Source organism: Alligator sinensis, unplaced genomic scaffold (genome assembly GCF_000455745.1).
Source record: "Alligator sinensis unplaced genomic scaffold, ASM45574v1 scaffold117_1, whole genome shotgun sequence".
Lineage (NCBI taxonomy): Eukaryota > Metazoa > Chordata > Crocodylia > Alligatoridae > Alligator > Alligator sinensis.
The window spans coordinates 530,852-558,286 of record NW_005841855.1 but is presented as its reverse complement, the minus strand read 5'-3'; the positions used below and the strand labels follow the sequence as shown (position 1 = coordinate 558,286).

Sequence of the window (27,435 nt, the reverse complement as noted above, 5' to 3'; positions counted from 1 at the left end):
GGATTACAGAAGGTGCGGGGGAAGCCTGAAAACAGAGAGACGGATAGGAAATCACAGGAAAAGCAGCAGGTGGCAGGGCAGCAGGAAAGCAGAGAAAGGCAGCAGACAGTCATAGGGAAAAGGCAATAGGAGCAGGGGAGGCTGAGAGGTGGCAGAAAAGGGGTGATGGAATTGGGAGGAGATCGGGAAACTAGCAGAGAGGGTGGGGACTGGAGCTGAGAGAGAGAGAGAGAGAGAGAGAGAGAGAGAGAGAGAGAGAGAGAGAGAGAGAGAGAGAGAGAGAGAGAGAGAGAGAGAGAGAGAGAGAGAGAGAGAGAGAGAGAGAGAGAGAGAGAGAGAGAGAGAGAGAGAGAGAGAGAGAGAGAGAGAGAGAGAGAGAGAGAGAGAGAGAGAGAGAGAGAGAGAGAGAGAGAGAGAGAGAGAGAGAGAGAGAGAGAGAGAGAGAGAGAGAGAGAGAGAGAGAGAGAGAGAGAGAGAGAGAGAGAGAGAGAGAGAGAGAGAGAGAGAGAGAGAGAGAGAGAGAGAGAGAGAGAGAGAGAGAGAGAGAGAGAGAGAGAGAGAGAGAGAGAGAGAGAGAGAGAGAGAGAGAGAGAGAGAGAGAGATCTTGTCTCTGTTCCTGGGTGAGGTCCATGGTTCCTGGGTGAATCAATGCAAGGTGATGGCCCAGTCATTACAGGCCATTCCGTAGAGGCCTGCTACCATTGTATTTCAATCATTCCCAATCATTCTCATTTGTCCAGGAACCAATTTACATGGGAGGGATACATGACTCATACAGTTGCGACACAGGAGATGCCCAGACAGAGGACACAAGATGGAGGCTTGACATATAAAATGGAAACTTGACATGACTTTGTTTCACTTACAAACACAGGCCTAAACTATACAATATCCATATGAAACAATAAAAATCAATATGAAAATGATAATAATACAACAGTAAGAATCAATACAAACCTAATAATTATACAATATAAAACAGTGGATATCCAAAACCCAAAACTTGCTACCAAAATAAAAATGTTTAAAGCTTATCCTAAGTCTGAGCTCACTTATACTTATCTATAGGGAATAGAGAGGGAGAGAAAAAGTCAGAAATGGTTGGGGAAAGGGGAGATAATGCATTTTAAAATTTAAAAAAAAGAAAAACTGGGGGTTTTTGCTACACATTGCATATTTCTCTTTTCAAGGTCTCACTCAGTTCCTTCCAAATTTCAACAGCATCAGCAATAAAATAGCAATTTCCCTGCTTTAAATCCAGATTTTGGCTCCTAAATTGGGGTCTCTTTCTCAAAGCAGTTGAGCATATACCCAGAGGCACAGCAGCACAACTCCAAGCCTGGTGCAGCTACCTGGTACCCAGGGCAGCACTGACTCCTGCCATGCCTATTGTGGTGGTGAAGTCAATCACTGCTACAGCAGCATTGGCTGCTTTTGTGTCCCATCCTGTCCCAACCCCTCCACTCCCCCCACACACACAAAGGTGGTACCCAGGGCTGCTTCCCCCATCACCCCCTTCCCAAGTTATGCTACTGCATATACCGTTGAGATCCACTGGAACATACAAGAGTCATGTATAAATGCACTGACCTCAGGAGCAGCAGCTTCATGCTGCTCCATCAGTATCTTTTGAAAAAAATCAAACCATTTGCTTAGGAAACACATTTAAGGGTTATATTTTTTTTTTAAACCCTCAAAACTTTTAATTTATTTTAATAAGAAAGATTTTCATCCTGCTTCCTGCCCAGCAACAGTGCTTCAATGGTTGTGCAGAGCTCGCCAAGTGTTTCACCCAGTATGGCGGTTTCTTTAAAATCCATACTCTTTGGTATATTGACAACACATTTCAACATTATCTACAGAGTATGGAATGTGTGTCCAATTTGTAATAAATAATTATCCAATTGATGTTATGTGACTGCTGGAGGTGACATTTCTCTGTTCATGTTATACGTTTGGTATAAAGTATAAAGTTAAGCACAAATTAAACACTTAGGAGCCACATATACCAGTTGGAAAATTTCACATATTCCCATACTGCTCTCTGAACTTTCCTGTTAGTCACCCCTCCTGGAAGAACACTAGGATTGCACCTTCTTTGGCCAGCAACTTTGTTCCTGAACATTGAAAAGCTTTCCCTTCTCCCCAGTGGATGGAATACATATTTCTTAACAGTATTCCTAGCCCAATAGCGACATGAGCAGAAATCTGAGACCACAAAGGTAATCTAAGACATTAAAGAGAGGTCTGCAGCTGATCCCAGGAGCTGAAAATCTCTCCCAAACAGCAAACGTGCTAAGAACATAACTTTGAGGAAAATTTAAGTAATCCTTAAAATGCTGCTTTATTTTGTGCATATTTAAAACAAAATCCTGTGCTCCACGAAGAAAAGACTTGTTTCTTTTAGGTGTATTCATTACATTCAAACATAGCAGTACAATACTGTTGTTTAAAATGAATAGGTATATGTACCAATTCCATTCTATAATAGAAGTTATATGGTGCATGTCTCAGGGTCACTATACTCGTCAGGCCCAAAAGAAAAAAGTGCCTTGTTACATGGTAAGTTTAGGTGGCTTCTGGATTTCTTAGCCCCTGGATTAGCTGCATGTCAACACCTTTAAGTGATTTAAAGCACTTGTTATTCAGCCTAAAGTTACACCACTCCAGGGCAGGATTTTCTCTAATCCATCTAATTTTGCTCCTGTTCCATTAAGGTTTAGCCACTCCCTTCAATTCAGCTATTCCACTCAAGTTGAAGTACTCCAGCACCCTAGGGTGAGTGGGGATGCTGGGGTTCAGTGGAGCTGGGCACAGCGCTTCAACCCCTAGAGACAGTGAGCAGAGCAAGTGACACAGCCCACAGTAGCAAGCAGCCATGGCACCTCCTGCCACCACCTGAATCAGCTCACTGCTCCTACCAATGGTGGAAGAGGGATGGAGGAGGGGGGGGAAAAAAAAGTTCCAGGTCCCTTGGAGCTCAGGTGGTGGCATGAACATGTGCCTCCAGTGGCTGGGCAGCAGAAGCAGGGCAGCAGTAAGTGCAGAGGTCCCACAGACACCACCAGCGCTGTCAGTGGGAAGTGGAGGCAGGGGTGAGTGCCGACCAGGGGTCAGTGACCACCTGCAAGCGCTGCTGGCAGAATCAGCGGTCGCCAGCTGCTATCACTGACCGCCTGCAGATGCTGCTACTAGTGTCAACAACGGGGTGGCAAGTGGCATCCACCCACAGGTGCCGCCGACACTGTTGTAGGGTTGCACCGCCACACTCAGGGGGTGCACATGCACCTGTGTGCCCACCCACGCATCGCCCCTGGATGGCAGCCAGCATCCTGGGCAGGGGTGGCACAGGAGGGGGGTATGCTCCAGAATAACAAAAGATTTCAAGCAGGAAGCCAGTCTGATTGGCTACGTGAGGCACAATAGTTGCTGGGTGCTCCAGGGCTGTGGTACTTGCTTTGTCCAGCTGGAGTAATGAGCTGGTCCTGCCCCTAGCGTATTTATTGACATTGGCTGTTTATTACAATCAAAGTAAGAATTTAGACATGCCAATACAATCAAAGGGCCAAACCTTTATCACCCAGAGCAAACTTTTTCATTCTCTGACTACCTCAATTCTGCTTCCTCCTCTTCCACAACAGACCAAAAAAACCCACAAAAGGTGAAGACACAGTAGCTGACAGCAATGACTTGATGTGCACTAAGAAACATTTAACATAGGCTCTTGTCCCTGCTCACCAAGCCTCTAGTGGCAAGGCACAGCTGTGCAGGTGAAGGACAGTCAGATGTAGTTTTTCATGCTGTGCGACTGCTCCACTAAGCCAATTAAGATTTGTGTGGCTTACAAGGTAAGGTGTAAAGAGTCCCCAAGGCTCAGGATCATCAGCCTCAGGCCTCTGAATAGCGGATAAGGTTACACCATAATCATCCAGAAATTAACTTCTGATCTTATCATTCAATCTTAATGCTTATCTAAAAAATTACATGCCCATATAATCATCAAATCACTGAAGTAACTGTAAGTGCCTGTTCTTCGCATAGGCAGACAAGGTTTTTTATGCTCTTAAATATGCAAAGACACACAGGACTGTAATGTAGAATACTGCCTGGCTCGACTAAGTCAGTAGGTAATCTAATACAATAGATAAGGACACCTGCAACATATACAGAATGTATTCTCTTTCTGATACATTTCTAAGATCTAACAGGTTGCTAAAGTGTTTAACATTTTCCACCACATTATTTTATTTTTCCACAAACTTCCACTAGGGAGTTTCAGCACTACTTTGAGAATGCAGCTCAATTTTGTAAGATTTCCTGATTCCAAAAGTGAGAGGCATGCCCTAAAAAAATTCAAACTGTAAAAAAGTCACCAAGAACTGCATGCAGGGTTTTCAAGTCCATATTTTAAGAGGCTGTCCATGACACTTCTTCTGGCTGATCCTTTTTTACTGAGATCAGAAAAGCTAGCTTGAAAAACAGCTCTGGCTTTCATTCTATACAGAAGAATATCTTTGTTTTAAGGATTGTGCCCATCATTTTTCTCTGAAATTATTTTTCAACTTCAAATGTGCAGCAGCAGCATTTTTTTCTACGCTCCCCACGCACCTAATTGGCACCTGGGGCAGCTGCCCCAGTCACCCCACCCTAGTTATGCTACAAATTTTCCATTAAGAAATATGTCAAGAAACAATTTAAAAAAGTCATATTTCTGTCAAGAAAACTACAAAAGAATTTTTTTTGTAAAATTGCTATAATCTTTGACCATTCAAAAAACATGTAGTCAACTGACCAGCTTGCTAATCCTACTTTGAACTATTAAAAATTATTTTTCTCCTTTGAGAGGAAGGGATTTCTGTGAGTGATATCTTTTGTTGGACCAACTGCATGGTTGAGATAAACTTAAGCTATTGAATGCAATGCTTTTGACTTGCAGTTGGTTGAGTAAGATATTACCCACAAAAATCCTTGTTTCTCATACATTTCCTAGACCATCATGCCTCCCACATTCTTTTTACTCTTTGTTATTTTGAGTTTGGGACAGGATATTTTTTAATAAGGAGGTAAAACAAGTTCCATGCTCATTCTTACCTACCAAATGTACAAGACTCTTATGTACAAGACTCCTGGATTTGATGGTTCACAGACAACTCATAATGCCCAAGATCACATAAGAAATGTTGCTTGAAATTTGCCATAAGCATGGTATCACCCTCACTGTCTTCTCTCCATCATATCTATTCACAAATTTCCTCCACAAAGCCACTGCAGACAGAAAGTAGGCCTCCCCAGCACAGTTCCCTCTCCAAAAGACCTCCTGCTTTATTCTAGCCCTAGCTGAAGCCTACAGCCTATTTCTCTTTTCTTGTTTAACAAGAAACTTCCAGCCATTATTTCCCTTTTGCTAACTCTCTCTACAAACAAACCCACCTATTCTAACCACACCACTATTCTGCTGTCCCTCTTACTACTCACCCTGTTAAACATACTGGCCAGTCAGAGGGAGAGTATCACAGCTTGACTATTAGGTCCTAATGGGGCCTGCTCAACTGACCTTGCAAGGGACCCTGATTATTTTGACCAGACCTTGATCTCTAGTAGCACTGGAGGACTCCAGTGAGTTTGCTCCATTGCTCCTGCAGCCAGTAAGACTTTTGCCTTCCTGAAGAGTGAGCAATAAAACTCAAAAAGCAACTATCTTTTTCTCTCTTGGGAATTTCCTCAACTGCCCTACTTCTTGGCTAAAAGTCTCCTGCTTATTTCTCTCAACTGACAATAAAACAAACAAACAGTGGGAAGTGATAGAAGAAGGTGGCAGTAAGTACCATCCCAACCTACTGAACCAGCAATATTGGTCTGTGACTATCTGCTGGTGGTAAAACCTGGGAACTGAACTGTCTCTACCTGCCCAAAATGAAGGGAAATTCTTAATGTTTTGTCCAAATAAAAGCATTATAGTTATTATTTTTACAGCACCCAACATGCTAAACACTTAGCAGCACAAACAAAAAGACATGGGGTCCACAGAGAGACTGCGGTACCTAACTGCTACTCTACAAGTCTGTTGAGTACCATACAGCCACTAACCCAAAGTGTTCCTAGGGACATGCGTGCACAAGCTATGAATTAAAATAGGGATGGCTTTACAAGGTATCAACTGGTCTGCAATAGTTGCCTGTGTACTTGCTTTTACCCCCAGGTAAGTGAACGTTAAACCTGCTACAACTTGTCCTCAGAGGAAGTGTGATAAACTGCTGAGAGTTTGGCTTTCATTTACTGCAGGGTGAAAGCATGCACACAAGCCACTAACACAGAGCAGGTGACATGTTGGTAAAGCTCTGCCTACCTTTAGCTTATGATAATGTGCTTGTGTGCTGGTACCCTATATTTTGGCTGTTGCGTATATGCAGTTGCCCCACTCCTTACAGCACCTAACTGTGATAGGATTCACAAAATATGCATTCTCTCAATAGAACTCCAGTACCAGAAATCTGAGTCTGGGGTCAGTTTCTCTAAGTCTCTCCTTTGAATTTGTTCTTGGTACACAATGCTTAAGTATTCATGAGGGCAAGGTCTCCCAGATCGTGTATAGAGTCCTTGTCTGGCCCAGGAGAGATTAAGAAAGACTCACGCCAAAGTAGTTTAGAACCTTGTGGGTGAAGTGACCATTTGGGAGCCAAACCTGGATTCAGATTCCTTTTCCAAATCAGACAGAAGAGTGATTTGGATCTGGGAATTCCACATCCTAAGCCTGCACTCTAACCAGTAGGATACTGGATATGAGAGAGAGAGATACCTTCTCTACCTCCGTTTGGTTTTTTTTTAAAGTTTTGAACTGGCTAAAAGAGAAAGCACAGCTCTTATCTCGGAAGGAAGGAAGCTTCTTTCTTCACCTCATACTTGGATGCCTAACTCCCTGAGAGGAAGGAGCTTGAACACTAACCTTCTAGCCATTTTCTTTTGGCTAATTTAGACAGCTCCACACTTCGCTGACCTCAGTGAATTCTACCCTTAGACATTGTCCATGGAGACCAAGTGCTTGACTGGGGATTGTGGATTCCACTAGCTATGGACTAAAACATGCCTTCCATTCTCAATGTGAAGGCCTCAGAGGGAGATTAGCCCTTTAGTGCCCTGTACCTGCACCACAGAAAAGTCATTTTACACCCCAATCAAGTCACTCATTCATCTTTTTGATAAACTAAACATGTTGAGCTCTTTACATTTTCAAAAGCATTGCTTACCAACATTTGTTTGCCGCAATACCAAAGCAAAAGTATTTCTTTGTGCAGGGAAGTATCTTTTTTCAATTTAAAAAAACATCTTGAAATGAATCAGAGCTAATCTTTGTGAAAAAACGATAAATGTGTCAATTAAAGAAGACAGCTGGTTATAGTACACGCTTATGTTTTATTCTCTGCCATGCTTTAGATCAGTGGTTTCCAACCATTTTGGACCAGAAGACTACTGTCAACTCTTAAAATTAGGTATAGTTCACTGTGCATTCTCATCTTCAAATTTTAATTGAAAAGGGAAAGTCTGGAGTAATCTGCACACCACTTAGCAGGACCTTATGGTCCACCAGTCTGGTGGTCCACTTTAAATATGTCCAGCAACTCTTAGTAAATATCTATATAATACTGGATACGTACAAGGCTTCATATCATAATGCTCTTAATAGGGATATCCCAATGGACAATCAACATCCATTACTAAATGGAAACTCTAAATTGACAGCAGCGGCAGCAGCGGCAGCAGCAATCCTTTGATTCAAGAATGACAGCCTGCTCAATGGCTTTCAAGGCCTCTTGATAGCCTGGTGAATCTGCAAGGTTGTCCTTAATTGGGTGCAGTGGAATGGCTTTGGTGGTCTTATCTTTGACATTAGAAGATCAGTTCAGAACCTCTTGAACATGTTCTTTCCACTATGTAAAGAGAGCTCCACCATCCATGCACAGTGTTGTTCCATCCTTAGAACTCACAGGAAAGTCCCTTTGTGTGCCTGGCCCATAGGTAGCTTTGGTTGCACTGAAGAAACTACACATATTGTGGCTGTCAGCAAACTTTTGTATCTCTTTTGCTTTGTCCTCCCACCACTTGTTCATTTGCTCTCAGATTTTACTCTGGGTATCAGCTTTAATGTGGCAGTGTCTTGCTTCTGTTTGGAGTTGATGTCATTCTGCCAAACTTTGAAAATGGAAAGCAGAAAAAGGAGACTTTTTCTGTTAACGAGAGCTTAAATGTCCTTATTACTCTCATCAAACCAGTCCTGAGGTTTCTTTGTGGAGATGCCTAGAAGCTCGAAGAGCCTTTTAAAAATATTATGTAAATAATGTTATAATAATACAACTAATGGCATAACATTAAAAAACAAATAAAAATGGACAAAATAACATGGAAATACACTATTCCACATCTGTCTGATGTTTGCTTCTTGCTTTCATACTGATTTACCAACCTCTATTTGATTGCCAGTATAAAAGGAAGAACCTACATTGAATTCAAAGGAGTTATGTCTGATCACTGATACATTTATTACCAGATTTTTGAAATTCATAACTGAAACCACAAACATTTTGGAAATTCAATCAGTCTGAGGAATTTATGATCATTCTGACCTACTACAAATACAAGTAATTTTCATTGTGTAGGAAGTACATTGTAATTGGTGTCCTGAAAATCACTGAACTCGTGGCAAATTCACACATTTATTGTATTAACTAATGCCCTCAATAAAAATATGTATCTACAGTATTACCGGAGATAGTACAAGTTTAACTAAAAAACAGGGGACCTTCTACGAATCTCTTAGTTTTGCTTCTTAAAAAGAAACTGATGGCCGTGGCGACGATTCTGCACGCTTGTAGGGGCACAATATTTTTCTGAAAGCATTCCGAAACTTAACATGACAGAGAGGATAGAGAAAAGGATTCACAGAAGAATTGAGCCACAAAAGCCAAAATGAAATTTCATACAAGTATGGTTTGATGCAATTTCCATCGCAGGCTGCAAAAATAATAATGAGCAATGAATATGGTGCCCAGCAAATGACAAAGATGCAAACAATTATGGCAAGTGACTTTGCAATTTTTTTGTCTCTTTGCAGTTTGCGGCTAGTCTTCACTTTGAAAGATCCCATAGGATCAGTTTCAGAAGTATGGGAATATAAGTGTGATGGTCTTGGTCTGTCAGATGTTGACAAGTGCCTCTGTGACCCTGAAGTAGAACAACTCTTCTCTGTTTCAGAATCAGAAAAAGATGCGTCTTCCTTCAACAAGCACCAAAGCCTCCGTACTTGGCTCTTGCTCTTTGGAGACTCAGAAAGCTCTTGAGGAATTGTTGTCAGGCGATTTTGGATGCTGCGGAAGATTTGTATATTGAAATAGGCCACTAAGATTAAAGGTGTGAAGAACTCAAAGATTGAAGAGCCCAAAAGAAGATGCCAGTTGTAGATGAATTCAGCATAACATTTCTTATCAGGTACAATGCTACAGCCAACCACATATTCCCAAATGATAATTGCTGGGCCATAGAGTAAGAATGCAAACACCCATATTGCCACCATCATTGCAATAGCCTTTGATGTCATTCCTGGGTTAATTCTGTAAGACACCTAAAAGCAGAATGAAAAGTCCACTTTGAGAGATCTTTTAGAAACCTGTGTTTTTGTAAAGCAACTTCTGAAACCCTAAGAAAAAATGTGTACTTTAAGTCTCTAGATGTCCAGAACACTCATGCTTCTATAAAGCCAGGGAAATTTTTATTAATGTATTTACTCAAATATGAGATGAGGGTTTTCCCCCCAGTCAGCCTGGAGGAAAAAGCCTTTCATTTTACATTCATATGCAAGGAAACCTCACATTTTTACTTCATCTTCACTCCCATAGCTGAGCTGCGGCTTTCTATTCAAATTTCAAGAATTCCCCTGCCTTAGTATATACTCTTCAAACCTCCTTGCCTTTTCTACACAGGTATGGGTTCTAGCCATGTTGGTCTAAGGACATAGGCAGACAAGGTTCTTTGGGTAAATCTGATACATTTTATTAGACCAACATAATAGTTGGACATTTTTTTCTTAGCAAGCTTTTGGGTTTAAAAGACCTATGTCAGGCTGAAGAAGCATCCAGGAAGAGCACACAATTGCAGATGATTCCTCAGCCTGACATAGGGTTTTTAAACCCGAAAGCTTACTAAGAAAAATGTTTCCAACTATTTAGTCGGTCTAATAAAAGATATCAGATTTACTCAAAGAACCTTGTTTGCCTTTTCTATAGCATTCAGCACTGTGACATGCAAGTACTTCACAAGCAGTAATAAATTCATCTCCACAGCACCCAATGAAGTGAAGAAGTTTTATCATTCCCATTTTACAGATGGAGAACTGAGACACAGAAGCAATGTCAGAGGTGTACAAGAATTTTGGGTCCCCAATTTGTGATATATGTCCTGATTTTTCCATGTATTTAGCATGTTATAAAACTGCATGTGTTCGGAACAGAACTCATGGCCTTAGCTGCAATTAGGATCATTCAGAACATTATTTGAAACCTTAGCTGTCACAATCTGGACACATACAATGAGAAAAACATTTAGGGTCACCTGTGAAAAGTTTCATACAAAGTGACTTGCCCAGAAACACATAAGAGTTATCTAGCAGATGTAGGTGTACAACCCAATTGTACAGGGCACTTCAACTGACTTAATCATGAGATCAGACCTCCTCTTCCTACAGCTCCCACCTCACCACCTATGTTCTTTCCAACTTCTGACTTAAAGGCAGGCATTCTAAAGATAACAAATCACCTTTGCCGTAATACCCTAAATACCATCCAAGGCAGAGGCCCTGTGGAAAAATAGCATGTGATTATGTAATTACAGACTCTATCATTATGCTTATTTCCAAGGTGCTTAAATGAAGTTACATAGGCAGTCTTTAATTTGGCTTTTCCTAAATTTGGAGAGTTTGCGATCTTGTTTCTTATATGTAGCAATTTTGTATTCAATTCCCTAGGTCTTTTGAAAAAGCAAGCTTATAAAACCCCAGAAACTCATCACAATATCATATTGACAGCTATATGGATCTTCAACAGGGTCAGCCCTACTAAAGTCTACCACACAGACATATGGGGTAGGAGCTAAGAGATAAACTGGGCATTTTAGTGGGTTGCCTCTAATCCAGTAGGCCAACCACTAACAGAATATGAACATATTTTGCCACTAGTCTTCACAAATATAAATAGGGATCTACCCTATTTGTGATTTTGTGCTTTTCACAAAAACCATGAAAAGAGTTTCCCCTGCAAAAATGGCAATCCCTACAATTTTGGAAAGGAATCTCCGGGGGGAAAAAAAACTTATTAAAAATAAAATGCTGGCTCTCCAGTGGTCCTCAGGGCTGCTGCGGCCCAGCCCCACAGTCAGCCTGGGGGAGAGAGGAAGGGGGGGGGAGGGGGAGGAACTGCCAGCAAAGATGCAGGCTACCCCCCACTTGAAAGCAAGCAGCAAAGATGCAGGCTACCCCCCACTACTGATTGGCCAAGTCTTGGCCAATCAGTGGTGAGGGGCAGGGCCACCGGGCCCTGCTAGCTAATGAGTGGCAAGGGAGGCCACCATGAAAAACCCATGAAAAATGGTGCCATGGGCTGTTTGTGGCCCATGATTTTGCTTTCACTTCAGAACTATTTAGGTAGATCCCTAGATATATACTAACAACAAAAGAACAGTGAGATTCTGGGATCTCAGATTCTCTTCCAGGTTCAGAGAAAAGTAAATGCTGCTGGTTATAGACTCTCATATCCATTGTCCACCAGTCTGTTTTTTATAGAGTGAATCATAGAAAATGAGGGTTGGAAGGGACCTCAGGAGGTCATCTAGTCCAACCTCCTGCTCAAAGCAGGATCATCCCAGCATGCTACCTGCTCTCCTTCAGTTCCCTGTCCCAAACTCAGTTGCCCCTTGCAACCCCACCTTGTATTCATCTCTGAGTCCCAATTTCCTCCCCTCTCTCCATTCAGCTCCTTGTCTTGGTCTCCTCTACCACACCTCAGCAACTCTTCACAGGCCCAGTATCCACCCCACAGCCTCCTTTTAGCATCACATCCCACTTCCAATTCCTCCTATTCAACTCTACCACATTATCCCTGTGCTTCCTCAGCCCTTCATCCCAATACCACTCTGCACTCCTTTTCACTACTTGGGAACTTCAGAAAAATATTCTCCCTGCTCCTCAGTCCTGTGCCACAGCAGCCAGGAAACTGCCAAAAAAGCCCTGTTCCAAGCACAGTCCAACTGGCCCTGCACTACTTACCCAGCCTGCAGGACTGGAAGGTTAAGTTTCACCAACCTAAAGCAAATCTTTTATATTTTCTTATCCTTCTTAGTAAAGTACTTTCAAATCTATGGATGAAATGGTTAATACTTAACTGTTGACCATTATTGTTACACAAAGCTATATATAAACCCCAGTAGGCATGCAAGGCTAACTAGGAATCTTATACTTACAGCTTTAGTAACTGACAGAAACCGATCATAGCTGATCAGGACAATGTTAAATACCGAAGCTGTGCACATTAGATAATCAACAACAAGCCAGAGTTTGCAGAGGCCTCTTCCAAATGGCCATTTGCCTGTCAGGATATACGGGATATATAGAGGGATGCAGAATGCACCTGTGGGAGGAAATAACAAGAACATAATCCAGAGATTATCATCAGGATTGTAGCTGGTGTAAATGTGAGCACAAGATAACAAGGTAAGAAATTAAAACATTAATAGAAACCAATAGAATTGTAGAGGCTGAAGTTCTTGTATTCTCATGAAATCCAAAGGGATTCCTGTGCACTAGGTTTTAGCATGGGTTTTTATGCACAGTCATTCTCTTGCCAACACATTATAGTGCTGACTTTTAGTACAATAGTCCAGACTTCTATCACAATTTAAAGGAGGAGTAGCTGAGATGCCTTTAGCCACATTTTTTAAATCTTCAATCTGTGCTAAATGACTAGAGTCATCACCCTTTAAATGCGTGTGATAACAGCATTTACTACGACTCCAGAAGTACTAATTGTAGAAGCATACTGCAACTTCAATATCCATGTAAACATTTCCAACAATTTTCTTAACCATACTAGTAAAAGATTAAGAGATCATATAGTGTATTAAGCATATTCAGGTCATTTTTCCCACTGATCTTAATCCTCTTTAACTTGGTAAAAAGATAGAATACATCGGTTGAATGCACTGAAGCACCCTCGTGCCCCAGCCAGCTATGGCAGCGTCTAAACATGTGCTGCTTCACATGAAAAAAACTCCACACAGGGTAGCATTTGTATTTACAAGTACTTCCCTACTATGGAGTTTATTAGCTTTGTGTGCCCTAACAGGGACGCACATATAGATGCCAAGATGTTTACTGCGCAGTTAATTAGCCAACTGTGCAGTAAACGTCTATGTAGATATACCCACTGTGAAATATTTAGGAGCAACATACTGCTGTTGAAATGCTTAGTATGCTCTTTTCCTTATCTTTGAAATCCCTTACACTTGCTATCATTCCCTGGACTCCATCGGGAATAAAGCATCTGTGGCCAGAAGGTTGCCCATGACCATTGTGAATCCTTAAAAAAATCCTTTGCTTAGAGAAGGAAAGACTAGTTCACTTGATTACTACTACTAGCTCATTACTGCCCTTGTATCAGTCCCATTCTATGATAACCACATCATACCATGCAGTCTTAAGGGTTGTTATACTTAGACTCAAGATCATCAGCCATAAATGCCTCAGAATAGTAGCTGAGGTTATGCTTTAATCATTCAGAAATTCACTGCTGATCTTATGTTAATGCTTATTTAAAAGCATCACACACACACCAAATGATCAAACCACACAAGTAATTAATTGTCTGTTCTTCACAGAAGTCCATATGGGAAGACACATTGGCACACAGAATGCTTAAAAACACTGAGTGGATACAGTTAGTTGGCTTACTAGTTTAACTGTCAGCCTGTAGTTCAATAAATAGATAAAAGACATTTGCAACATATACATGATCTACTAGCAAATGCATACTCTGTTCAGTCTGACAATATAAGGGGAAGAATTTTAAAGGTAAATAAAACTCAATCACAACATGTAACAAGCCAGATCTTCAATATTCATGTAAAAAGCAATATAAATCTTACCTTGTCTTAAAAATACTGGTAAAAGAAAGATTACATTCCTTCATGATAACAACTTACCTACTATAAAATCAGAAATTGCAAGATTAAGAAAGAAATAATTACTCCGATGTCTCAGATTTTTGTCCACAACAAAAGCCAGGATGACCAAGGCATTTCCAAGGACTGTAATAAGGATTACTATTGCCATAAGAATACCTAGTAATGCCGAAGTCCCCACTGAAAAAGTTGGTTCTGAATCTGTGGCTGAAGACAGGCTTTTGTTACATATTGCAGACATATCTACAGCTTTAGCACTGTTATATTCTGGATCCTGTTCAGTTCACTTCATTAAGAAAATCAAATCCAGTGAATGTATTCAGTTAAACTGATGTAAATAAATAAAGTTAGTAAGATAGGTTGGCAAGAAGATATTGAAATATACAAAAATAATTTTACAACATTAAAAAAAAAAAAAAAAAAAAAATCAACTGTGAGATTCTGTTTCTTACTAAGCCTGAATTTTGTAGGACTTCCTGGTTATAAAAACCAAGAGTTATGTAGCTGAAATGTTCCAAAAACTGAAACTAAAGGAAAGCCAGTCTTTACAGTACAAGCAGGTTTCAAGTGCAAAATCTTAAATGCAAGTACTGTGTTTCTCCTACAGGCTACTCCTTATCAATTGAGATCAGGAAGTCAAGCTAAAAAAAAATGTCCTGCTTTCTCTTTCAAACCACTGTACATGTTCACATTAGGTGCGTGTCATATTTTCTTTAGAATTTGTTTCTTACTTTCATGTTTTGTACAGATAATTCTGCTGAAGAAACAGAAATAGGTTTTATTTCTAATATTCTCAATATTCATCTGACTGCAATTAATAATGTTTTTTTCTATTACAGTTGGGTTGAAGTCCACTGTGCTTGGTTCTGTAAAATAATATAATACAACATAATCCATAACTCCAAGATCAATATTTTTAGATGCTCCTGTTTACACAGTATCTGGAATTCAAAGCTCATAGGCTACAATGATACCAAGACTGATATTAATCAATAAAATCCAATTAAATAGTTGCAAACCTCTCACTGACCTCAATCTTTCAATAAATGAGAAGATAATTTCCTAGAAAGGGGCCATATCTTGCCCCATTAAAATAAGTGGATGTTGACTATTGACTTCTGTGGGATTAGGATCTCCTCTCAGCATTGGTGACAGAAAGAGAACGACATTTGCATGGATATGTTAGATTTGTACTTGTAATTTATCCATTTATTAGAGACAGAAGACATTAACACCTCTGACAATCCAGTCACCTTTATCCCAGGACCTAAATGGATTTGGGTGTCCAATTTTAAGCATGTTTGTAAACTGTTGGCCTCAATTTCTGTACTCTGTTGTGAGGAATAATTCCTTAATGTTTGCAAAATAGTTTGAGAGTCCTTTGATTTAGGGCACTGTAAAAATGCAATGGCACAATTTTTCCAAATATCTTCATACTATAAGCTACATCAAATTTTAAAATATATTTTTAAAAATTCACTTCTGCCTTAAATTTTGTTATCTACTTACAGATATTTACAAGTCTCGTAGTAACCACAGTTGTAGGCAACAGCTACCAAGCAATTCTGCAAACTGCTTTCTCCCTTCTGCCATCAATACTGAAACTAATCTAAACAAAATTAGCACCTACTTTAATGAAGGATTTTCCACTCAAGGCATACTTTTCCACCTGCAGTAAGAGAAATGAGAAGTCACAGAGTGGTTTCTTTCCCTTCTTTTTAAAAACTATCTTTGGACTACCCAATGATTTTTCCAGTTGGTAAAACTCAAAAACAACTTGAGAGCTAACTGCTTTATCACCAAGACACACACACCTGTAAGAAGCTGAAAGGGAATTATTTAGGCAAAGTTTTTTGTCAGAGGTTCAAGTCTTGCAATGGGATCATCAATGGAATTCCATGTTATTCAGTTTCACCAGAGGGGAATATGGAATTTGAGTAACTCCAGTATTGCTAGAGAAGAAACTGGGGCTGGGCATAACTATCAGAGATGTGATTCAAACCCATTATCAATCTAAAAAGCTTTTCTCCCTCCCCAATATACATCCGACAAATGCGTGTAAAGGATAATCATATCCCTTACCAAACTTTTTTGTTAAGCTATATAGACCTACACCTTCCTTTCCTAGGTAAGTTTCCATTCCTTTAAAAATCCTAAAGGTCCTTCTTTGAAACTATTCCAATTTATTTTTTAAGCTTAGTGACCAGAACTACACACAATATTTTAAATGGGTTCTTACCAATTTCTCACTAACAATGCTTACTGAGTACAAGAGCACTCTGCACAAAGCTTTTTTGCATCTCAGTAGAGTTCCTTAATCTGCTTCTCAGAACAGATACACCTCTAATAGTTGCCTTGAAATTGACAGTACAAAGCTGTTTTCTAAAGCCTTGAAATTGATAGCTCCTACTCAGTGTCACCAATTATGTACAAGTAGGCATAACCAATTACATACAATTACACTGCAAAGTAGACAGAAAGGCTGAAGAGTTCCTATGTACTTAAGCAGTTCATGCATTTAAGCAATGTTTGTTACAGCGGAAGCAATAGGCAAAAAGTCGGAATTGGTATCATATTGTATAATTAAGTGAATTATGCACTTATCCTATGCACATACAAGTAAAGTCCAGCGTACTCCAACGTTTTTCAGGAAGCCCATAAAGCACTTCAAGTTACAACAACAGTACCCTGTTTTCTTGCATACCATATAAGCTCCCAAATAAGGCATGCACCTTGTTTTTGGGAAGGCAGAGTGAAGCAAAAGAGACTTTTCCATTTATGGCTGGAATAAGAATAAGGCTAGAGCCTAGTCTTCAGCTCATGCACCTGCCCTTTCCTGCTTAACCAAAAAGCTGAAACCCTAGCTACTGCTGAAAACTGGTCTCTGAGCAGATCCTGTGACCACATGCAGCCTCTGAGCCTGGAGGTTTTTCTGATCAGTATTGATTTGAAATAGGTTGGCTTCCTGAAGGTAACCATCTTTTAACAGTGATTCTCATCAGCTACTGAGACATCTCTGTGCTCTAGAGAAGTTAGAGCATAAAACCATTTTTGTAGTCCAGTTTATGAGGAAGACAGTTCCAAAGCTTCTTGATGATTCTTTGGTTTGATGAAAAGCTAAGGGAAGCCATCAAGGAACTATCAATCTGGTGTTAGGTTCTAATAGAAAACTGCACTTCCCTTGGCATCTAGCATAACAGTGAAAAAAAAAAACTTCCCTGGTATATATCTTCCACTTGTCACACAACATTTCTGATGCATCTTAGCGGTCTTCACACTTACAAACCAATACTAAAAACTTGATGTCTCACATCTGGTGACCTATGCTGGCCCATACACCAATACTCAAAATCAGGGGAGCTCAACCTCTGGTCCACAGGCCCCACACAGCTCCTTCCCCCGCTACATGGCTGGATCAGATCTGGGCCATGCCCCTTCCCCACACAGTTGGATCAAGGCTGCTTCCCCTCCCCCCACACAAGGTCAGATGGGGACTCATTACACCTGCTCTGGGCACCGGATAGGGACCACCAGGTGGATCTGGCCTGGGGATGGACTGGGCAGCACTCATCTGGCTCACAAGGCAAAAAAGGTTGAGCACTACTGCTCTAAATTATAATTCAGAAACAGTTGTTTGCAACCAAATGTTAAGAGCGCAGCCCCCTTGAACTCAGACAGTAGTCCTAAGTACAGCAGGGAACAGGGAGCGAATGAAAGACAGCGTTGCACAACTCATAATGCTGAAGAGAAAAACACTCTCTCAAAAAGCTAATTTCCAAGAACATTTTTTGAGAGTTTCCACAGAATACAGGAAGTTTTAACTTAGATAACTTCTTATGAACAGAAAAGCAGAAGATGCAAATATCTTCACTGGCCCTCTCCAGACAAAGACAGGTTAGCAAACACCCCACATCTTTGTGCAAAAAACAAATGCATACACATTTTGTTCACTTTGATGGTTTGCTATCAGGAGTGGCATTCTGTCCAACCAACTATCATCACTTGGATAACAAACGTTTTAGGCAAGAAATAAATAGCCTGCACTAATTTCTTTAGATTTTCTACTGAGCAACTATTTAACCTCTTGGAGCTCTCTAACATTCTTATAAAAAACAGTACTTTTAATGTATTCAAGCAATTTCATGACACTGTGAATAGCTGCTCAGCAATGTTAATCATTTACATACTAAAATATATTAACATTTTTTAGTATTATTCAATCAGCTTCAACTAGAGTCTTCCATGTGCATTTTTTCACGAATTCTCACTTCATTTAGCTTTGCAAATCACTTACTAGTCCCCAGAATGAAAATTTGGTCTACTGTATTTTTGGAAAAATATATAGGTTTAAAAAATGACTAGTGGGAATATTTACCAGTAGCATGCCGAAAACAGATAGCAGCATTTCAGCTTCAAAAGACTCCATCGGTAAAATAATTAAACAGAAGAAGGGACAGTGCAGTCAGAGAAGGTTCACAACTGCTTTAAATTAGTTCCCCTACAGATTTCCCTTTACTAATTACAAAAGCAGGTGTCAGATAAAACACAAATAAGTGATATTACAAAATTAGGTGCTGTAGCTGAATAAAGTTAAAAGTCAAGAAATCAATGCAAAAAATTGATTTCCAAAGGTGCTGATAACCTGCAACTCCCTTTTTTGTAGTAGAATCTGTGGTTATTCTGTACTTTTGAAAACAGTCAGTCCATTAGGCTCCTTTGCTACAACTTCATCCTGACTAAATGCTAAAACATTCTCTATTTCTGCAAGGCATTTTTGAGTAACTAGTTTAATTAGGCCAACTTTACACTAGGACAGGTTGGTGGCATAAGCTACACTGGTGAACTCTAGGCATAGATAGAACTCAGGCTGGCAAAACATGGATTTGCTGCATAGTTTATATCACTTTTAGAAGCCAACAATATCACAAAAATATTTTATGCCACTACCATTTTATCTGCACTATGATTTTTGCTGGTATAGAAATGTCAGTACTAAAATCATGCCATTAACTGATATCATTATCCAGCAAAAGTTTCAACTACAGACCAGGCTAAGAAAGTAGCTTTACTGTTAAAACTTAACAGAATTATAGCAATTAAAAGATAAAAACAGTAGAAAAGAAAGATATCCATCAGATTATTCACTACATCCTCTGCAAGTAAGGGATAAAGTATAAATCAGTGGCTCCCAACCTTTTTTGCTGCAACCCTAAATCCAAGTTGCAACCCCAGCCTCCTCCTCACTCATGCCTGGCAGTGCCAGCAGAGCCTAGGCTGCACCAAGATTGTGGGGAGCAGCGGCAGCAAGACCCGCGCAGACCATGCGCTGGGAGAACCCTGCAGGCGGGAGGGGCTGAGCAAGGAGCAGACCTCCCACAACCCTGATCTGGGTCATGCCCTGAGGTTGCGAGCCACTGGTGTAAATATAAAAAACTAGATTCTGCTTCTACCAAAGTCTCCACACAGCAAGTCCTTAATACCAAATGACTGACTCCCTTTTACAGTACCAAGGCTTAAATTGTTAGTGCATTACAGAAAAATCCAGCAGAAGAAAAAAAAGATAACTGAAAACATCTATGAAAGGCAATCACTAAGAGTGATATTTCATATATTTAATATGTTCATAATTAAATTCAAAATATGTTTTAAAATTTGTTTCCTGACCTAAAATCATTGGCTCTTTCAGTTTCAGAGCTCACCACTGATAAATTCAGCCAGTTTCCACAATCTGACACTTTCAGCAAATCCTCAATAAATTAATAAAGCGATTCCTTTACATTCATGTAGATTGACACTTCTTCCGATGGTTCTTTTGTGTCATCAAGCAAACTCCAATGCTATGCTCAAGGACGAAGTAGACGCAAGAAAGTCCATGTAGCAGTATGCTACTTGCTTTCTTCTCAAACATAGAAAGTTTTAATAGACAATACCCTAAAACATAATATCCTTTACAAAAGTTACAGTACCATCATTCCAATGAAGAACTCAACTGAGGAAAATTAGGGCAATTAAGTGCACCTATACACATGCCCAAGGTGGGGGTGGTGTTTTAATTAGAGCAGAGTGGCTCTTGGGAGCTGTTCTAATTACAGCTGTTCTAATTACACCATTCAACCAGCTTTAGTTAAAGCGCCCCCACTGCCATTCTGAAACCCAGGGGTGCTGAATACAAGAGATGCTACAGCATGCTGGAGTATTTTGATCAGAACGCTCCAGCACAATCAATTAATCGACTGTGCTCTGACGCATTCTAACTGAAACATGTCGGAACACGTGTAAAAGTGCCCTAAGATTCCAGTACAAAAGAGGTATTTGATTAGTGATGGTACAGAGGACAGTTAATCCATATTCTGAGTCACTTAAAAGGTGAAAGCTAAAATACTGGTTTTGTTAAGCTCTGGAATTCATTGTAATGTATGAATGTATGGCAAAATCATTTGTTCACATTCCCCACTCCAAAACAACTGACGTAACCACTGAAGAAAGTGAAAATGCTGCTAAGGCCATTCTAAATTTTCGGCTGAATCTGAAATGTCTGTTTTTCTTAGATAAGGCATATATTTGTGTCTGAAGATATTTTTCTGCAATAGTGTTTTTAATGTAGGACTTTATAAAATATGTGCAAACTGAATGCTGTCAACAGGTTCTTTTAAAATGTATTAACGTTCAGATTTCTTCTTGTTGTCCTTCCTTATTCTTCTGTTCTTACCCAATTGTTTAGATGATTCTTCCTGAAAGAAAATCAAAAGAAATATGACTATAGTCTATAAAGACAGCTGTGCTCTTCTCTACACTGCTAAGATCTTTCAGTCATACACTAGGCACCAGTTATGTTGTAATGAATTTTGAATATTGTTCATTGAGATTTGTGACAATTCTGACTTCTGACTCTGACCTAAGTTTTAGATACAGTAGAGGTTCATTTAGAAATATTCTAATCTCATAGGAGTTAAGTTCTTCACAGCTTTGTCGTTCTCCTGGTTGTATAAAAACTAGCATCTTGAATTTGGATTCTGCTCAGGACATCTTACCACTGCCCCACCAGGCAATATGAGTAGACAAGGGATACTCTAAATAGCTACTTCTTACTACTGTGATCTCACTGAAGCATCTACTGATTTAACTCTAACAAAACAGTTACAGCACTAACACGTGTGCCTTATATCAGAGTGAACACCAAAAATATTTGTTAGCGAAGCAAAATATTCATTTTGAGAGTTTGCATGGGACTTTGGTGGGGAGCAGTGGAAATCCCTTCAGTGTATGGAGGGAAGGACATCTTGACAGAAAGTAGGTAAATCAATTTTCCATACGACCCTTCATTTCCCCTACTTCACCTCTGGTGGGTGGAAGCTGGGACTCACACCTCTCACCTTCCTCTTCCTTCTCCCCCTTCCTCCTGCTGCGTGGATGGGCTCTAGAGGAAGGGCAGTGACATGTTTCATCTGCACCAAGCTCTAGGATTTGACCCACTTACTCTGGCTACCATGAGGTGGTGCATGGCTAAGTATCTGACTCCTATCTGGCACTGGGGGAGAAAGGAATGAAAAAGGTTCCTTTCAGATGAGGAAGCTATTTCAGGCTTGTTGTTCCTGTCCTAGCCTGGGGTTACAATGCTGGATTTCCTATGATGCAGAGGGCTAATGCCATGTTTACATTATAAATTTGTTACTGATACTACACTTGATCTGAGCCTTCAAGAGACCGAGAAGTACACCAGTAAAGTGTTCCAAGACTGGTCACAGCAATACCAGCAAAGCTCTGCTTTGTCCCAGGACTACAACTTTACCCACCTCAAGCCAAAAAACTATACAGTAAAAGCAGTTTTACAGTGTAACTATGTCCACACCAAGGCTTTGTGATGGCACAAGTACATTAGTTAGGGACCTCACCTCTTCAAATCCTAAATGGACATGGCTATGTCAGAAGTCTTCAGTATAGATATAGCTAAGCCTTTTCTACAACAGGAGTCCATTACCAGGAGAGTAATACTGGTATATTACACTGGCAAACTGTTCCTAGTGGGACTGCAGCTACATCGACAATAAGGCATATTAAAGTGGCAGAGTAAAACCCTTTCCCTCTGAAAACAAGGCTAGAGTAGTAAAAGCACAATTTTAACATGCCAAAGGATTTTGCCTGCACATCTGTGTTGGCAAGGATCACATCTGATCACACCCATGACCAACGCAGTGTTGGCAGAAGTCAGAAGGGTGAATGTAGCTAATGCGGATTATTGAGTCTGAAAGCAATAGTTTTCCTCACAAGGAGAAAATAGCAAGCTGATGTGAGGATTTCTTCACCTTCCACCTGACAACACTGAGACTGGTGTTTGGGGGATTTCAATTACAACTGCTCCAACTTTTGTGGGTTCTAGTGTGTTAATATGTTACAAAAGGTCCAGCTGAGGGCTATAAATTTAGCTGGCTGCCTAAGCAGTGGTCCCAGGCACTCCCATGAAGGGATCTTCTACTGCAAGCAATAATACAGATGCAATGAAGGGATCTGCCTCTATAGCCCCAACAGACTTTACATGCATCACACAATTTGAGCCACATATGCAAACAATTTAATCATGCAATAAAATGACAAACGAGCCACAACCATGTTCCACATTAAATGTGGATGTGGAACATTTAATGTGGAACATCGTTGCGGCTGGTTTGTATTGAGCTTTAATTTGAATGTATGGCATGGATGTTATTAATTTAAAGGGCATACAAGGAGTCTAAACTAGAGAGCCGCTCCCTGTTCCTGGGCTGCCCACCTACCCTTTAAACCTGCCACTTTGGAAAGTAGCTCCCCTATGCTGGGCTGACTAGGCACCCCCCTTTAAGTTATTTCTGAATGTGCCAGCATGTGGGGAATGGCTGCCTAATCTTAGGCTCCCCACCCACAGACTTTTAAAAGGTGCATGTGCAGCTGGGAGTTGCTGCCTGGTACTGGGTTTCCAAAGTACCAGCAGACATGAAGTGGGATTTATCCCACATCCTGAACACCTGGCATGACAAGATGTACAATTTTGGAGATCCAGAATAAAATCCCAACAAATTTAAAATAACATCTCCCGGGGACCTATGTCTCATATAACTCGAGTCTTGCCTTACCTCATCTCTCACAACTAGTGTGGATGAGGGGAGGGGGTTAGAGCTCTGGCTTCCAGCAGGCCTCTTAGCACATATAAAGTTTGCAAGGGGCTATATCTCATACACTCACCCACAGATTTATATTTCATTGGAGATACTGATGAGTAGTTTGCAGTGGCCCACCCCAGTTTAACATTAGTCATTAAAAAGATGCCACCTCCTCCATCAATTACTGTATTTTCTAAAAACCAAAATAAGATTTCCCCCTCCCCCCCGGTCCATTTAGCATGGAGGAAAATGCCCCTTCTCTTGAATTTGAGTACAGGGCAGAGGTGGGAGGGGAAGGCAGCTGCTGCAGCTCTGACTTCAACTCCAAACCTGACTCATAGATAGCTAGAGCCACAGCAGCCATCTTCCCCCAGCTCTGCCTGCCCCTCTGCCCCGCCCCCTGCATCATCTGCCCCTGCAGCCTCTGCACCCTTCCCCGACTTACTCTCAGGCATGGCTCCAGCTCCATTCATTCCCAAGGCATGGAGCACATGGAAAACCCTGCCCAGTCAATCACCACCAGCACAGCTCCAGCCCCAGAACACAGCTGTATGGCCGGGCAGGGGCCGCACTCACATGTGCGCTGTGCCCTGGGAAGGAATGGAGCTGTGTCTGTCAGTAAGAGAGGGGAGAAGTGGGCAGAGGCTCCACAAAGCAGGGAAACAAAAGCTGTGGGAGGGTGGAGGACAAAGACCACAGGAGACAGGAACCAGGGCAGAGGCTGCAGGGGCAGACACAAGGTAGACAGGCAGCAGGGAGTCCAGTTACCACAGGTGCCAGGTGCAGCCTGCATGCGGAAGAAGAAGAGTTGGGAGGTGGGTTAAGTCAGAGGGCAAGGAGACCACCTGGTCCCTCAGCCACCAGACCCTCCCAGCTGCCTGCCCCCTGCCACTGCTTTTTCACTGTAGCAGCAGCGGCAGATACATTTAAGATGACCCTCCTATAATAAAATTCTATACCTGAAAAATCATAACATTTTCATAAATTTTACCTTAAAGTCAGGTAAATACAGTATTCATATGTAAGCTTCTTATGGCTCTCTATTCAAATCAACATAGTGTTCAGGTGCCAGCCACAATGCAGGGCCATCCATTTTTAGGTATGCCATAAATACTAAACACATTTACATATGGTACAATAACCTGTTGTCTTCTTACTGTCATGAAATTCTGATGATTTATGAATGATTTACAAATATCTGACTTCTGACTGGAAACAAGCTTGAAAAATCAGAAAGATCAACTCTTGGACTACACTGAAATGTATGGTTGCATTCTCACTACAATTAAGAAAGTTAGCAAAAAGGGAAAACTTTTCCAAGAGTCAAAGAGAATTATAAAATAGCCTATTAATAGTTTTAGTGCTTATTTGAAAAACAAGAACCCTCCCCTCAAACAAAAGAGGAAGCTAATCAACTGACAAGAAAAAGAAAGTGAATGGGTACAAAATGCTGTCAAATGCACAAAGTAAACAAATGAAGAAAAGGGGGATTCATCCTTTTCCAATCTTAGATATTTTTGCATTAAAATCAAAAATATTTTCAGACAGGAGTATATTTTTGAAGTATTTCTTCACATAATTAGCTTTAAATTTCTCTAACTTTTTACAAATGATAATTGTGTACATATATTACATTTTCTTGTATAAAGATAAACAAAAACCCCAAAAGACATTAAGGACAGTAAAATTAGCATGAATGGTGAAGTGTTGCAGGTATGAAACCTGAAGTCTGCATATATGCGAGTTACCTGGAGCAAAACAGAAGAGAATATAATCCTAGAAATCATAGAAAAATATGGCTGAAGGAATCTCCAAAGGCCATCTAGTACTATCCCTACTTGAAGCAGGCCCATCAGTGTCCAAATCATCCCAAATATTTGTCTAATCAACATTTTAAAACTCCTAGTGACAGAGATGCCACAACCTCTCTAGATAATCTATACTGACGAGTAACTTCTAATAAAAATGTTTTACAAATATCTAGTCATCCTCGATACAGCATAGCATGAGCAAATATTACTGCTTACACGGTGCATTAAGTAAGCAAGTATTATTATCCTTGCATTGTAAGAAAGTATTATTATTTTTTCTACATACCTCTAGGTAGCAGGGGCTCCGAACGCTGCGGAGCTAGGGCAGATGCAGTGTCCCACAGGAGCACAGGGTGCTCGGCAGCAGACCCAGAAGTGAACCAGAAGCACTTTCAGTCCACTTCCTGATCCACCAGGGAGCATGCAAGGGGGGCCCCTGCACCCCGCCCCAGCTTGGCAACTGGTGCCTCCTGGGTCTGGGGGGGCACCTGGGGTCCTCCTGTGGCCAACTGCCAAGCCAGGGGAGGGGGGGGGCACCCCAGTGCACTCCCCGACAGACCCAGAGGTGAACCAGAAATACTTCCAGTCCACTTCTGGGTTTGCTGCCAACCACGCTGGAGAGCCCCCGCCTCCCTCACCCCCCGTGCTCCTGTAGGATGCTCCATGCACCCCAGCACTGCAGCAATCACAGCTGCGCCTGCTACCTCAAGGTATGTAGAAAATAACTTTTAAAGCTGTGTCTGTGTTCAAATCGCTGAATCAGCACCAAATCTTCAGATTCGGATTCACTGAATCAAATCAGGGCCAGTGATCCAAATCAACAGATTGAATCACTGTCCCTGATTCAGGCCATATCTGAATCCAAATAAAACAGGGCCCATTTTGCGCAGCCCTAGCAAGCAGTTCCTGAAACTCACTGGAAAGGGAATATAGTTCTGCACTAGACTTGTAGACAACACTGCCAGGTGACTTGGTACTAATTTGTAGAAATATTGATGTCTATATTATACAATCTCTTAAAATTATAGCAACATTTTGAAAATTTCATAAACTGTGTAAGTGATTTAGGGGGATTTTAAATCCCCATGAAAAAGTCAATTTAAGATTTATACCCTTAAGCCAGTTGGATCCCATTTAAAAACTTATCTTAAGAGTGTACGGTTATTGGTATTAACTCTTCTAGTCTATTTGAACAAGGAAAATGTTTGGTGTTATTATTTATATATTGTAATGTCTTCCTGTAGCTAAAATAATAAACTGTAGTCCACAGTAATTCTGAGAGCTCCTTGCTGTTTAACAAATCACATAAACATTTGAATTGTACAAGCAGCACAAAATACATTCTATCATTTCTGAAAAACATCAAATTGAAAAATACCTTAGATACAAGCTTATTAAAACAAGTAAGATGTTGAAACAATTGCTGCTAATCAGACCAAACTCCAATCTCTTTGAAGTTAATGTCAACATTTCTGTTGACTTAAATGTAATAAGAACACTTGCCTAGTCCTCACTAGCAGTGAATATAAGAAAGAGGTTTTTTCCCTCATTTAATCTACTTGTCACTTGATGGTGCATCTCATAACACTATCCATCACAAATCGGGTTATCAAGGAATGGACTGTAATGCGAGGATGGCAACACTATACATTTTGCAGATAAGTCATTCAAGTATTAGCATTTATTTAAATTTTACAGTTAATATTGTTTACCTCAAATTATTATTATTGCTGTGGTCAAAAGTGATCTTTACAAATCCAAGAGAAAATACCAAAAAAGTTAGAAACCAGTGGAAACCCACAGAATGATAATACAGAAATAAATTTCTAAAGAAACCTTTATTGCCATTCCATTATTTTTAGCAACCATGCCTCAGGATAACCATAAGACAGATCATCATGGGGCTTCTTTTGTGATACCCTTTACTGAATCGACTGTGCAGCTGGGAGAGGTACTTGTCAAGCTTTCAGATACAAAGCATCATTTTTGAGGTCTCAGGACCCAGCTTCTCCCAACTAAAATAAAAGATATCACAAAAAACCCTTTCCCAAAATATTTTTCCTGGACCATCACAGCTACAACAACCCTCCAATCCTACTGCAGCATGAAGGATATTGAAAATATACAATATGACCTTAAGAATGGTGCTTTGGATCCCAAAGTTTGTCAAATATCTGCCCCAACTGTAGTTGGTTCAATAAAGAGTAACATTTAAAAAACAAAACAAAAAAACCACCACACACATACCTTTGCATACATTTCCTCAATCATA

At 40.5% G+C, this 27,435-nt stretch overlaps 2 protein-coding genes across 4 annotated transcripts in view; both read right to left on the bottom strand.

The window, feature by feature from the left end:
* Positions 1-2,326: 2,326 nt before the first annotated feature.
* LOC102387564 (histamine H3 receptor-like) lies at positions 2,327-19,934 on the bottom strand. Of its 2 annotated transcripts, none has more exons than XM_025213967.1 (3): positions 19,883-19,934; positions 12,503-12,669; positions 2,327-9,614 (listed from the first exon to the last, which is right to left on the bottom strand). In XM_025213967.1, the coding sequence occupies exons 1-3, from the start codon at positions 19,890-19,892 to the stop codon at positions 8,823-8,825; spliced, it is 969 nt and encodes a 322-aa protein (XP_025069752.1). In that variant the 5' UTR covers positions 19,893-19,934; the 3' UTR covers positions 2,327-8,822. The 2 variants fall into 2 exon arrangements, with proteins under 2 accessions (XP_025069752.1, XP_025069747.1); XM_025213962.1 differs by lacking the exon at positions 19,883-19,934 and adding an exon at positions 14,378-14,481.
* Positions 19,935-20,818: 884 nt separating this feature from the next.
* Positions 20,819-27,435, bottom strand: part of IMPACT (impact RWD domain protein) — a 39,369-nt gene continuing 32,752 nt past the window's right edge. For both annotated transcript variants that reach the window (XM_006016385.3, XM_006016384.3), the window contains exon 11: positions 20,819-20,949. In XM_006016385.3, coding sequence (XP_006016447.1) covers positions 20,878-20,949 — 72 coding nt within the window. In that variant the 3' untranslated portion in view covers positions 20,819-20,877. The remainder of the gene's footprint in view (positions 20,950-27,435) is intronic.

Coding starts and splice junctions, on each gene's coding strand:
- LOC102387564 (XM_025213962.1), bottom strand. CDS start 14,459: ATGTCTGCAATATGTAACAAAAGCCTGTCTTCAGCCACAGATTCAGAA. Junction 12,670..14,377: donor GGGGACTTCGGCATTACTAG/GTATTCTTATGG, acceptor TTCCTCCCACAG/GTGCATTCTGCATCCCTCTA. Junction 9,615..12,502: donor TTCTGTCAGTTACTAAAGCT/GTAAGTATAAGA, acceptor TTCTGCTTTTAG/GTGTCTTACAGAATTAACCC.